At 34.3% G+C, this 14625-nt stretch overlaps 1 protein-coding gene and 1 long non-coding RNA gene across 2 annotated transcripts; one reads left to right on the top strand and one right to left on the bottom strand.

The window, feature by feature from the left end:
• Window positions 1–407: 407 nt before the first annotated feature.
• c4h12orf56 (chromosome 4 C12orf56 homolog) lies at window positions 408–14075 on the bottom strand. Its single transcript, XM_043236330.1, has 13 exons — window positions 13681–14075; window positions 12320–12497; window positions 10885–10936; window positions 7703–7967; window positions 6554–6642; window positions 6324–6468; window positions 6144–6232; window positions 3251–3340; window positions 2640–2727; window positions 2400–2474; window positions 2233–2310; window positions 1978–2156; window positions 408–1034 (listed from the first exon to the last, which is right to left on the bottom strand). Exons 1-13 carry the CDS (start codon window positions 13930–13932, stop codon window positions 920–922), a joined length of 1695 nt encoding a protein of 564 aa, XP_043092265.1. The 5' UTR covers window positions 13933–14075; the 3' UTR covers window positions 408–919.
• On the top strand, window positions 4615–6442 carry LOC122342498. Its single transcript, XR_006250581.1, has 4 exons — window positions 4615–4691; window positions 5417–5507; window positions 6135–6223; window positions 6303–6442. It is a non-coding gene; the product is annotated as an uncharacterized LOC122342498 (long non-coding RNA).
• Window positions 14076–14625: the final 550 nt, after the last annotated feature.

The following is a 14625-nucleotide window of genomic DNA, read 5'->3' as shown; positions in this document are numbered from 1 at the left end:
TTGGATTGGACTTGGATCAGGGGTATAAAATAAATGCATAAAATCAAATAAATAAATAAACCAAACTGAAGGTCTAGGTCTTTCTTTGTAAATCATATTTGTCTATTCTGAAGTTTTATTGCATTTAAATTTTTTTGTCACCTTAAAACCTATGTGTGAAGAAAGAAACTCACTGTGCAAAAACAGGTTAAATATCCATATGTGTCACTTCCAATCAAACTGTAATTCTGTAAATTTATGCATTAATAAATACATTTTAAAATCTTAATTCTATTTATCACACATAAGATACTTTCTATATTTACAGTTCTGAATACATTTGCAGTTGTTGTTTTTTTCTTTCTTTTTTGCACATGCAAAACACCCATTCAACAATTAGATTTATAAAAATGTCACAGACGCAGATGTCTATCTAAAATATCGATACTTTTAATTTGAGGCTTTGAGGTACAGAGTTCCTGAAAATCACTACAGTGTTACAGAGAAAAAGTGCATTCAAACAAAAACCAACCAAAATAAACAAGTGCATCAGCACCAGTGGCTTTAGATACAGTACAGCATAATAAATATGAAAAATATTCACACTCATGTTATAATACTGTGATATATTAGAGCGCCTTGCCAAACTTGAATGTGTTCATTGAAAATGCATATTATGTTCTTTATTCGAATATATTAAATGTCCTGTGATGTTCATGTTCTCTGCATTGACTTTCCATAAAATTTTTATTAGCGATAATAATCCTGAGTGTATACAAAGGCAGAGTAAAATCCCACAGTCTCTATTCAAAACACACAGTAAGACACAATATAAGACTTGACCTCGATCTTAAAGTGCAGTATGTTCACTCAAAGGCATATTCCCACGTCTATCTAGAGAAATAAAAAAATAAATGAACCGCAGAGGAACAGAAAGAGCTCAGGGTTTCTGGAGAACGAGACTGAGGAGCTGGGAAAGAAGGTGCTGGGCAGGCTGACTGATGGGGTAGTGATGGGGCAGTTTGTCCTCCAGCCCGGACGTCTTCACGTAGTACCTGTACAAAACAGAACATATTCATATTTAGATGTAATTAATTGCATGATGTGTTGATTAATTCTAATATGGCTTTGAAAATACACACAAAAGATTATTTAATGTGTTAAACGAGAAAGTAGGTCATTCAGGTTTGAGTATTATATTATTATTATCTTAACCAGGCTTGAGTAATATATTAATATGTTCTCCGCAAAATTGAGCAAAACACAGAAATACAAAACAATATCAAGTTCTTATTTACTGAACTGTTGTATAAAATCAGATTTATCTCGGACAAAATGCACACGTGGACTGCTCTCGCTGTTTGTGAGATATGGTATGATACAAATACGCTATAAAAACTCGTACAGGTGTTTTGAACCAATACCTTAGATTTTAGGGCACAACTGCATTTATGGAGTTGTTGCCTCATCATATTTGGGTAGTCGAATGTATCTTATTGTGTGAAAGATATTGAAGAAAAACCTCCTTTGTGCTATTTGTAACATTGAGGTTTTGAACATTTCTCTCATGTTATTTGTTTTTTTCTATGTCACACCATAGGATATTCTATTTATCTATTTAAGACCCTGGTCCAGAAAAAAAAAGTACATTTACATTTAAAAAAAAAAAAAAAAAAGTGATGTAAATGTATTGATGTACTGTATTTGTTAGGATTGGACAATATTTGAGATACAGCTATTTGAAAATCTGGAATCTGAGGGTGCAAAAAAAATCTAAATATTGAGAAAATTACCTTTTAACGTTGTCTAAATGAAGTTCTTAGCAATACATATTATCAAAAATGAAGTTTTAATATATTTATAGTAGGAAATGTAAAAAATAATGCAGAGAATGTACAGGTTTTATGGGTGAGGCCAGTGCGTTAACTGGTTAAAAAAAAATTATAATTTTTTTATAATAAAAAAAGAGAGCTGTGTCTGCTGAAGCTCATGAAGAACCTGAACTCCTCTTTGAAAGCCGTCCTGATGTACTTGCTGAGACAGGTGCTGTGCTGCAGACAGGCTAACAGAACCCGGCAGCGCTGGAACAGGAGAACCGCCTGAGATGGGCCGAGACGATCCCGAGGGCCCGACAGAACCAGAACCAGCTGCTGAGCCTGATAGCCCACGAACGGGAACTGCCAGAGAGAAAATGAAAGCGAATCATGTGCATTCACGCAAATATGTGTGAAAGTGAAACGGGTATATACTTACTAAGAATGGATGCGGTTTCAGCAAGCGAAACACCCAGCCTATGGTGAGGAAACGTCCCAGAGCAGGTGTGCTACTAGCCTACGAGCCACAAACAGGGTTATATGTGTATACATTATATACATATATATATATATATATATATATATAGATGAGATAATGCTACTCACCTCCTGACAGAACACAACCACCTCAAACAGCAGCACAGACGCCGCATCCAGATAATCTGCTTTCAGACGCTGCAGCTGCAGCACAAAGACACTTCATTATCATACATTAATTATCATACATTAATTGACCCCCTCCCCCAAAAATTAATGTATTTCATCTTTTCCTTACACCTGGGAAGCAAGGTTGACTATACACAAACCAAACGTTTCATTTCGTCCATTATGGCCTATCTTTTATACCTTATTAAGTGAAGATTTGGAGCCGTTAGAGTGGTGGAGGTCCGGATCGCACACTAAAGCCAGCAGCATGTTTTCTGTAAGAGCTCCCCTGCATCACACAGCAGCCATTGCTCAGACAAATAAGCAACCTGGTCTCATTAAAACACGTTTCACTGCACGTTTCACCGCAGGTTCAAAGAGAAATGTCCACTGAGTTGCGCTAAGACACAGGTTCAACATCAACTTGTACTGTTTTGTTGAAGAGGATTCGAAGCAGAGCTCCTCGACTCTCAAGAACATCTCTGTACTCATGAGCTACCGAACACACTGATATGAAGCTAGATGTGTGTGACCTTAACATTTAAAAACAGCAGTTTTCAAATCTCCTAGCAAATTAATACTGTTCTGAAGTAATGACATGACATTTTTCTAGTAATTGTGCGAAAATTATGCTTTATTAATCAAAAATCTGTACATTTGTGTTTACTGCCTTTAGTGTTCACTTCTTTTAGAAACTGCAGTGATATATACTTGTTGGTATCTCGCTAAGAAGGTACGTTTATGCCATGAGACCAGGCAGGAAGTAAGTGTAATGAGTGAACTGGTGTTACCGGAGAGGAAGAGTGACTCACTGTTTGGCCGTCAGCATGCTGAGCCTCGCCACTTCCACCTCGGTTTCCCTGAACATCAGGCTTAATATCTGGACCACCAGAGTGCTCAGCCTGCAGGACAGAGATGGAAAACCCACAGCAACGATCATGAAAATGTGCTCTGTGAAAAAATGTCAACCTGAGAACATGAAGAAGTCACGGATCCGTTAGACACGGACTGTTTAGCATGTTATGAAACTGAAACGTCCGGTTTTCTTGTCATGTTTATAACACTTTGCGATTATTTTCATAAATATGACAGTTATAATGTTATTTAAAGATTACAAAAAACACTACAACACTCCCAAAAGTGTGCTATTATTTAAAAGTGTATTTTTAATATTCCAAGAATCTTAAACGTTTCTGTGTGCTTAATGTTTTTTACCCAAATTATATCAGTTTGAACGTTTAAGAATGTTACAATTTTCTTGTGGTGAATATAATGTTATTTAAAGGTTAAAAAAAATGTTCTGCTAACTTTATTTTGATACAAAATATAGCATTATTAAAAAAAATATATATGTGAATGTTAAAGCCCAGTTTTTGTGTTGTGATTAGAACAGTATTTAAAGGTGGTTAAAACATTTCTACTAAATCTTATTAACTCCCAAAATAATGTTTTTTTGTACATTCATTAATTGTTTTAAGAACATTAAAATGTCCAGTTATCATTGTGATCGGATCTGAATTTTTGATATGTATTGATATGAATAACGGTAAAGTTATAAGAACGTTCCAAAAACATAATGTTAAGAATGTTTTCTGCTAATGTTATCCAAACAATACATTGTGCGGTTCATCTTTTAAGTAAAAATCATTAGGAAAATATGTTCTGTGAAGATACTTTGTAAATTTCCTACCATAACTTTATCAAAACGTCATTTTTGATTAGTAATATGCATTGCTTCACTCAAAAAAAAAAAAAAAAAAAAAAATACAGCAAAAACTTCCGTTTTCAGTTGAAGGAATTTTCCATATTTTTAGTTTACAGGTGTTTTCCGGTATTTTTTTTTTATGGCGCATTGCATTGTGGGTGCAAGATTCTTGCGGCGCGAACCGCGTGCGTGAAAAGCAAACGTCATTAATACACGGATTACTTCATTTAGTTTCCGGAGAAGGTTTTTCTCTGAGGTAAAATTTAAGTTTAGGATCTAGTTTTTGTTCTTTACAATCTTTAGTAATGCCAATACTGCATTTAGGTTGAGTTTAATTTAACGTTACTGTTTTGCATGTTCTCACACAACGATACAGTGATTTGATTTCTAATTTCGATTTAATTGTAGAGATAATGTGACTGTGCCCTTTTAACTGTAGTGTTTTATTAGACTAATTTATTCTGGGTGCAAGAAACTTGTGGCGCGAATCGCGTGCGGAAGAAGCAGACGTCATCAACACACGGATCCGGAGGATTAACGGTCCTGAGGTAAAACATTAAGTTTTACTTTTAGTTTTTGTTCTTTTCTTTATTTTATGCTGCACAACCTGTTTTAGTTACGCCGTTATTGTATTTAAGGTGCTAGTTATACGTTTGTTAGACCCGTTAACCGTTTTGCGTGTCCTCACGGTGATTCGATTCTGATTTAATTGATATTTGTGGAGATAATGTGAATATATGTGACCGTGCTTTTACATTTTAGCGTTTTATCAGTCTAATTTATGTCTGTTGGTAATGTTGTGTTTTAGTATTGTTACAAGACATGAATTCTACTGCACAAATTCATTGCATGGTTACAATGTGAGTTGTTTTTTTTTTTAAATATACAGTTCAATAAACAAGTTAATTAAGAGACTTACATTTTCAACAACAATTGCTTATTGCTTGTTACATCGTTTTCATATTGTTATTGTTATTTTTGCGTCCTGAATGAATCAACCGTTTAAATGATTCGGTTCAATCGCTTTGATTCACTATTAACAGTGACTTGCTGCCACCTACTGGTGGATTAATTTCACATTTAAAGCACATTTTGTTATTTAAATGATTTCAAATGTCAGCATTGTAAAATTAAATAAATATACAGTATGTAAATAAGTATAAATTCAGAATAAATTTACACCAAAAATCTAGGTGATGATATGCTAATTCTAAACCTTGTATGCGTGTTACTCTATTATTAGTAATTAGTTTAACTATTATTTATTTTTCAGAATTTCCCTGGGAATAAATCCTGGTTAAAGGCTGAGATGAACGGAACAAAACATCAAAAGACCGCCAAATCCTTTTGAAGATCCATGGAAGGTATAAGCTTTTTCCAAAAATTAGCTTGAGCTGGATTGCTTCTCTTTTATTTAATTGTTTTGCAGTATTACAGTTTTGTGTTTGTATTCTCATATGCAATACAAAAGCTATTGAATACATTTACTGTAGTAAAAATAAATGTTTGTTTTGTGTACACGTGTTTCATTTATTGGCCCATATTTATTATATATTGTTTTTAGTATAAATAAAATTAGATATCTTAGCACAACTAGTGATTATATATAAAAAACGATATAGACGAATGCAGTTAATGATACAGAAGAAACAGTATGCCATAAACCATAAACAGGAGTAGGTAAATGGTACGGAGGATGTACCTTTAAATTTACAGAATGTTCCGTTTTTAAACCCTAATTTTACCACAAAATGACCTGGTATTTTTCTGGGAGCAAATTCAGTTTTTTTGCAGATTTTTTTTTTTTTAGTGTAAGAACTTCATTTGGCAACTTTAAAATTGTTTTGAAGGAATTTATTTTTTGCACCTAGATTTTTTGATTCTAGATCTCGGGCAAATATTGCCCTGTCCTAACAAACCATAAATCAGTGAAAAGCTTAATTATGTTTTTGAACCATAAAGTGACTCTTATGACTGTTTTTGTGTTTCAGGAGGCTTACAGTAGTCTGTCGGCTGTGTGAACTCCCTCCTGGCCGTCCTGAGAGCTTTCAGACAGCGTTTTCACCAGGAAAGGATAAAGGTCCGGTGACTGAGGAGTAAAAAAAACTTATTTGCTTTTTTTTTATATTTTCGAAATGTTTTCATTTTTGAATTTTCAGATAAAGACAGCCACACGTTACCCTCCAGAAGAGTTTTTTGATGGCGGGGTTTCGGTTCGTGGCTGTGTGCAGCTCCTGAAGGAGTAAATACAGACTCTCTAGGCTGATGTTGTCCTGCAGCAGCTCTCCGCTTAACTGACTGAACAGCTCGCACGTTCTTTCCCAGCTGGAAACACATTAGCAGACGTCCTCTTACACTGCCCACACACAGAAACGCAAGCTGTTCAGTTCAGTTCAGAGAGACGTAGTACCTGGTTTTCTGATATTGCTGTTTCTGAGGAGAGGAGGAGGAGATGCCGCATCTCTTCCTGTATGCTGGGTCCAGCAGCAATGTTGAGCGCTACAAAAAAAGAGGATATGTACAGCTTTTATGCATATTAAAAAAGTTTATTTGTCCATACAAAAATGTGCTATCTGATCTATAAAGCATTCAAAATGATCCCTTTAGCAGTACTTTGGCACTTTGCTTTTATCCTTTGTACTATCAAATATATAAGCCAAATTAAGGTGTATAATAAAGCAGGGGCGAAGGCAAAAGACTGCAACTTATTTTATTTTATATTGTATTATGATAAATATTTAATTTTGGAAATAAGGGAAGCAGTGTTCCTTATTATTACTATTTTTAATAATAAAAATGTCAATTAATGCTATATAAATATTTTACAAATCTGGCCAAACCCCCCAAAATGTACTTTTATTTTAACCTTAATATGATATAAGATTAAAAATAAAAATTAAGATAATCATTTTATTACTGTATTTTATTTTATATCATATTTGTTTTATTAAAAAAATAAGGGAATAAATTTTGCTTTAAAATTTTTAACAATAATTGCTTATTGTGTTGTTGTATTATATGCAATCTAAATATCTATAAAAACATCTCAATATCAACTTTAGCAATTAGGTAATTATGATAATTTGCTAATTTTGTTAATTTAAAAAATCATTTTATGTCATTATTTTTTGCATAAGATGTTTTTTTTTTTTTTTTTTTTTTTTTTTACCTGTAATGCAATTAAAATCATCTTTTTTAGCAGTACTTTGTCACATTGCTTTTTAAAACAGTGAAAGTGTCATGGTTAACGAAGTCATGCTCACACCAGCCTTCAAACTGACATCATCAGAGAAAGCCCATCATTTCAGAAGGGAGGAGCATTTTCAAATTTGAATTAAATATTATTATGAAGGCAGTTTTTTGGAGTGACTTGCACGAATTGCAATTGTTCACAAAAATAGCAATGTGAGCAAAATAAATATAGTAGATTTGAATTCCACACAGATTTGAACTTTAACCAATACATTGCAATACCTTGCACAGACTTCCATTATGTGTGTACTACTTGCGTTCAACAATGGTCAAATATAAATGTGAATGTCGACTATTAAACACTCACTATGATGTAGCTGCTCCAGGAGCTCTGCAGGTGAAGGTATATTCGTGACATTGGAGAGACGGAGTAAAGGTGTAACTCTTCCTCTTTCTCCTCAGCTGTCGTTCTCCTCGTCAGAGCTGTGGAGACTGAAGCGCTGGGACTGGAGCTGGACGAGTGAGCGGGAGACGTGTCAAACACAGACAGAGCCAACACGTCCGGGTTCGGACAGGAAGCTGAACGTCTCTTCGGAACGACGCTGCCGCCTTCTTCCTCCGGGCCACCATCGCTAAAAAAGACAAACATATATGGATGTTATGGGCAAGTGAAGCATGTCAAGGTGATTTAAGATCTTAAAGGAGGTACAATAGTGCACCCATTTGTGTCATTTCCCACCTTCATGCCGTTTTTGAACCTGTATGAGTTTCATTCTGCTAAATGTAAAAGAAGATATTTTGAAGAATGTTAGAGAACAAACAGTTGCCGGAAGCCATTAACTTCCATAGTATGGAAAAAAATTACTGTGGGAGTCAGTGAGCACCAGTTTACTTAGCCACATTCTTAAGAAAAGATTAAAAAAAAAACTGCAATAAAGGTATTGATATAATAAGAATTATTAACAATAATAATCATTAATTATTATTGAAATAATTAGATCACATTAAGGGCATTATCAAAATAATATATATATATATATATATATATATATATATATATATATATATATATATATATATATATATATAAAAGTTCTTTTATTTCAACTAGTTGGCAAGGAAACATTAAAATAATTAAAAGTTATACAGACATAAACATAAACAACAAAATTAATAAAACTGTCATTAAAATTAAAAATACGAAAAGGAAAGTATTAAAAAAACTAAAACACTTATTTTAATATATTATAGTTTTAATTATTTTAAAAGGTTTCAATTGCCTCACATGTGTTAAACTCTTAAGGATTCAAACCACTATAGTAAATGAACCAAAAACACTGATCTAAGCTAGATGGAAAAGAAAGCAGATCTCTTCAAAGAGCTCTTCTGAACTGTATAATTGAACAGGGCTTTTGATGAAGCTGCGCTGACAGATCATTTCCACGAGGAGGTGCACAGATGGGTCTTTCGGTCCCATCATCATCATCCTCCCATTTCAATCTCCTCTAATAGGATGCAGGATAAAAAGAAAATCTTTCCATGCCCCTCAACCTTCTCACTACATTCCTCAAACTTTTTTTAGGCGCACTGACCTACTTTTCCGTCTCTGTACATACAGCCTTCAATTGATAGTTAATTTGTGGAAAAGCGGGCTTTAAAGCACTTCCCATGTGGTTTACTCCTCAATGGCGAGCGCTCACAAATATGTGCTAAACGTGAACTAATGGCGTCTCTGGGGTCGGGTTCGGCTCTGGCTGCCGTCTCCCACAAACACGTGTCGTTAAGAACGCCAGGCTGACATGTTTTGCAGAGACAAACAGGGTCTTTTAATTGGACGTTTATTGCTCTTGCGTCTCATCTTGTGCCCTGGCAACAGCACGAATGACGCCAGTCCTCCTCCTCTGCTCACCGCCGTAAAGCCATGGACTGAAAACGCTGTAAAACGCATGACAACCGCATTTTCGACATTTAAAGCTTTCGTTATGAATATCAGGGTTGTTGTTGAACTGTTACTTGGCTAGCGCTGTCATTTGTTAACATTAGTTAATGTGTTAACAATGCATTTATTACACTATTAATCTTTGGTTATTGTTTATTCGTCTTAGTTCATAGTGCATTAACAAACACAACTTGTGATTTTAATAATACATTAGTACGCTGAAATTAACATTAACTAAGATCATAAGATCATGTTTACTAATGTTGTTAACTAATGTCAAGTGTTACCGTTAATTAAAATCTGAAATAAAATTTAAAACAAACAACTTTAAAATTGAAATAAGTACTAAAGTTACTCAATGCTAAAAGAATAATTTTTATTTACAATAATATAAAATTGACAAGTGTACTAAAATTGTAAAAATAAATAATACATAGTTTTTTTTTTATACTTAAATTTTTTTTTTTATTACATATTAGATTTGTCTATATTTAATTTGATTATTTGTTTAATTTAATGATTATTTTAGTATGGCTGAAAGGCTGAAATTATTCTAGTTAAAATGTATTTTATTTTATTTTCAGAAGTGCCAGCAGTCTCTTTAGGTTTTGCTTCACTATAACTACCCCGATAATACTAAAATAACAATCATGAATTAATTAGCACAAGAACAGCAAAAATGATATAGTTATAAAACATGAAAATCAGCATTAAACCACAAACACAACACTTAATCTATGCTCATGGTTTCCAATAGACAAGATCCTTCTTTTATCTGCGCTAATTAAACATGCATATGAAATGTGACCCCTCTGCTCTCTTCATTTCCTCTTCAGACGCTCACATTACAGAGCTTCAGAGAGCAACACGCACTGCAAATACATCAATAAAATGACTCAAAACAGGATTTTTAAACAAAATAAAACGGCATAAATGCCAAATTTAGTTCGAACTAGTGCTTCAAATGAAATGTATAATATTTATTTATAATGTATAATGTATAATATATATATATATATATATATATATATATATATATATATATATATATATATATATATAATTATTATTTTATTTATTTTTAAATTTTTTATTATTATTATTTTTTCCGGATTGACATTAATTCTAACAATTGTTTTCATGCAATCCAGAATTTAAATGTGTAATTTTACATTTTGTTTCATTTTATTTTCTTAATTTCTTACCCCTCTAAACTACAGTGCAATAAAATCTAAAAAGTCACTAGAAAGTCCATTAAATTAATGCTTTCTTTTGCACGTCACTGGATAAAACCCCAAGACAGGTTTATTTGCGACGCTGATGTATATTAAACAATTCAGCTAGGTGACCTTTGAACCTCAAAATCATGCATCTATGATATCTTAGCAAAGACGAGAACTCAATCAATTTAGTTTCTAAGCAGCGAAGCACAACACGCGAGCGTCCCGTGAGAAGCAGAGCAGAATATCTCCGCATTGATTGTGCTTTAATATGATGGCTTGGGCTGGAGTTGCTAAGCAAGCGAGTCTGTTGGCTCTGAGAGGCAGTAAAAGCTGCGAGCTGGAGATAAAGTGTTGTGTGGGGTGAACGTGAGGCTGTTAACACTGTACCTCATTGATGTGGGAGAGCTTCTCCAGCTGGAGGACTCACGAGGACTCACGCCTGCGGGATCACAAAACACCTTTAATGATTTCTCAAGTTCAGGTGCATCCGAGATCTTCATGAACACGATTACTCAAAGTTATACGCTATCTTTGTATCCGTTCATGCTTTGTGAGGGAATTCAACCCATGACCTCGATGTTGCTCTACTCTTTATTGAGCTCAGAAATCATTAATCACGATTAATCGCATCCAAAACAAAGGTTTTCATTTACAGAATATCTTTGTGTGCACTGTGTGTATTTAGTGTATATATAAATACACACCCATGTATGTAAAAATGTTACTTTTATAAATATACACATACACAAAACCTAATAAATCAATAAGTTTTAATTAAATTAATCATTTAACAACACTAAATAGTTTTTAAGGTGCAAAACAATAAATAAAAAAAATTGATCTAACTGTCCTAAGAAAACTGGTTTGAAAAAAAGTGGTTAGTATAAACTATTTTACTATAATTTACTACAACTATATATTTAATCGAATAACTTTTATTACTGTTTATTAGAAATGTATATTGTATTTTAATTAAAACTAATGTACATTTCTGAATATTTTAATATAATATTTAATATTTTTTTAAAATATCTATTTTTCAATCTCTAACATTATCATTCCAAATGCAAAAATAAACACATAAAAATGTAAAAGAAACCTTGCAGTTTGCCATAATTGCCATTAATTTAGTATTATTTATAAAATATAGTTGCCCCATTTTTTTATTAAAATTTTTTTATTTAAAGAATTTATTATATAATATTATATAATAGCCAAAATAAGTTTTTATTTACATAATATATAAGTGTGCACTGTGTACATTTATTATAAATACAAACAAATGCATATATATATGTTTTTGAGTGTACTGTATATATATATATATATATATATATATATATATATATATATATATATATACATTATTATATGGTATATGTAAATATAAATAATATATAAACAGCACCTTTTTCGTATATATGTGTGTATTTGTATTTATAAATATACGCAGCACACACACACATTTAAACAAAAACTGAATTTTCCCGGATTTGTAAACACGAACGGGTTTAATTTTTGTGTTGTTTGCTAATAAGATAAATATCTGAGTGTCACTGTACAGATCACCTGCTTCAGCTGTTTATTCGGGGCTAGTTAAGCAGCTTTCCTGCTCTGCCGTACACTAAATCTCAACACAGAAGTGTCTCCTAACGGTTCAGATGAACACAAGCCCACAGCTGAGTGACACATGACGGGTGTCAGAACTGCTGCTTCATCCCACCGCTCGGGATTAACACACACACAGCTTCGGCCGCTTCAGAACAGTTCATTCATTCCTCATTAATAATTCATTCCTGATTGAATTAAACAGCTTCTTTACCCTCCAGAGAATGACGGGCACTCGAGTTGCGTCCTCGCAATGGAAATGATGGCTCATTCTGAAGGGATCCTTTGGGTCTGGAGCTCTTTTTCCCAGGATCCTTTGTGGTATGAACAACACGGATATGCATGGAGCGCTCCCGATCCTGTCCGCTGAGGAAATCTGGCAAATCGTTGATCTGTGAGGGGAGACAGAGATTTGTACGCTTACTAACAATGACCTAATTACAAGCCGTTTAAATAACCTCGAATCATCAGTGATCAATTATAATCGTTCCTTGTGCGTTCCTGTGTGTGTTTAATACGCATACTGTATATAGGAAACTGCATTTGCACCTATATGTTAATGACAGATGCATTGCTTTTCTCTGCAATTCTGACATTTACATGTTTAGTGTGTGTGTGTGTGTGTGTGTGCGTGTTTTGTGGTTTTTGGGCGCTCCATGACTCATGCTTTGAGCCGTACAAGAGCTTACCAAACACACCTTCTTTAAGCAGTTTAACATGACAGGATAAGCAAACGTCCTCACTATAATTAGAATAGTCTTTGAAGACGGTCCTGCTTTAGCTGACATTTAGAACACTCCGTGGAGAGTGACGTATGATTTATAAAATATCAGTAAATAAACCACACGTCAATATTAATGTGCTTAAATTATAATTACTATAATAATATGATTTTACACAATTACTCAAGCAATTTTTGTTTAATGAAAATAAATATACAAAAATAAGTGCAAAATTGTATTTTCTGTTCCTCGAGTTTCCAGTAAACACACTTTTGAAATGCCACTATATTTACAGATTTTTCACTGTGAAATGTACTTTTTGCAAAGGTTGATAGTGTGAGGGATTTGCTTTGTTTTTTTTTTCTGAATCCTGTTTAGAAGCGCGTTAGAGTTAAATAATGGATTAATTAAATTTGCTGTAAAGAATGAATGTAATAAAAAGTCATCAAACTATCACATTAATTTTTATTATTAAGCAATTAGGCTACATGCAGTTTATGATTCATATAGTTTCTTTTGATGTAAATTGCATTGCCTTGAACTGTTGTAAATACACTCCCAGCTAACAGAACGTTCTCGTAACGGGTTAATGTTTTCTCAACGTTAATAGAACGTTTCCTTAATACAGTCTGGAAAAAAAACAACTAAATACACGTTTCTCTCGAAGATGTTAGCTGGACGTTGTTACACGTTACAAGACAAACTTCCCATAACGTTTGCAAAATGATAAAATGTCATGTTCCCATAAAGACAGAACTAAACTCAAAAAATGCGTTAAGAGCCTAGTCGGAAATAACTTCTTGTTAGTTTGGTTTTATTTGCAGGCCAGACTTGTAATCATTGTCTCTCTTACCAGCTCGATGCTCTTGACGTGTCTGAAGCTGAGCGCCTCTCGCAGCGCGCGCGGCTGATACTCGCTCAGATACACGCGCTCGTCGCTCAGGATCACGTGCATGAACACCTTCTTGACCGAGCCCGAGACCACCACGCACGGCTCGTAGACCCGGATCCGCTCGTACACATCCCGACTGGTGTTCCTCTTGAGGAAAGAGTCCAGCTTGCTGTTGCTGTGACGGAGCAGCCCGCGCGCGCCGGTTCTGGCCATGGGAATGTCACCTTTATCACCGCACACGCCCTACGGCCCATACCCCGCGCGCGCTGTCATATTCAGCAGCATGCAGAAGCCATTTCTGCATTCACTGAAGCCCCGCTGTGTCGGCTGTAAGGTGCACTCTCTCTCTCTGTGCGTATTTAACCCCTGTCAATGGGAGCGGAGCGGCGCTCTCGTTGCGCATGCGCAGCCGCCCTTATAAATAGTGCAGCATGGCTTGGCTCTTTGTTATGAGGAGTAGACTGTACAGCATGCATATAACGGCAATAACAAAAGTCAGGCATAACACGTTATAGCTGGTGAAACTGGCATGTAATATAGCGTGAAAATCATATGTAGTATTCTTTTGTTATTAAAAAGCGCATTCTGCTTGTGTGTTTTTCAGGTGGAATATTATACGGGTATGATGTAAATAATATATAAATAGTCCTGAAATGAGGAGGAAGGATTGCTGTTTAATGTAAGAGAATTATGACATGCATAAAAATGCATGTTGAAATGATGGCGGAGTAATCGCGCCATCTAGTGGCGTAAAGACAAGTCGCTTTTATTTGAGCAGACGCTTCCATTTCTTATTGTTGTGAAGCGCTAACATTAACGAATGCATAATTTAACGTGTAAAACGCCATTGCCCTTAGATGGAGTCTATAACAATAGTCATTTTAAACAGAACGATTTTATTACATT

This window comes from Puntigrus tetrazona, chromosome 4 (assembly GCF_018831695.1).
Source record: "Puntigrus tetrazona isolate hp1 chromosome 4, ASM1883169v1, whole genome shotgun sequence".
Taxonomy (NCBI): Eukaryota; Metazoa; Chordata; class Actinopteri; order Cypriniformes; family Cyprinidae; genus Puntigrus; species Puntigrus tetrazona.
This window is presented reverse-complemented; position numbering and strand designations above follow the sequence as displayed.

Coding starts and splice junctions, on each gene's coding strand:
- c4h12orf56 (XM_043236330.1), bottom strand. CDS start 13,932: ATGGCCAGAACCGGCGCGCGCGGGCTGCTCCGTCACAGCAACAGCAAG. Junction 7,968..10,884: donor AGCTCTCCCACATCAATGAG/GTACAGTGTTAA, acceptor TGTCTTTTTTAG/CGATGGTGGCCCGGAGGAAG. Junction 6,643..7,702: donor CCTGGAGCAGCTACATCATA/GTGAGTGTTTAA, acceptor CTTTTTTTGTAG/CGCTCAACATTGCTGCTGGA.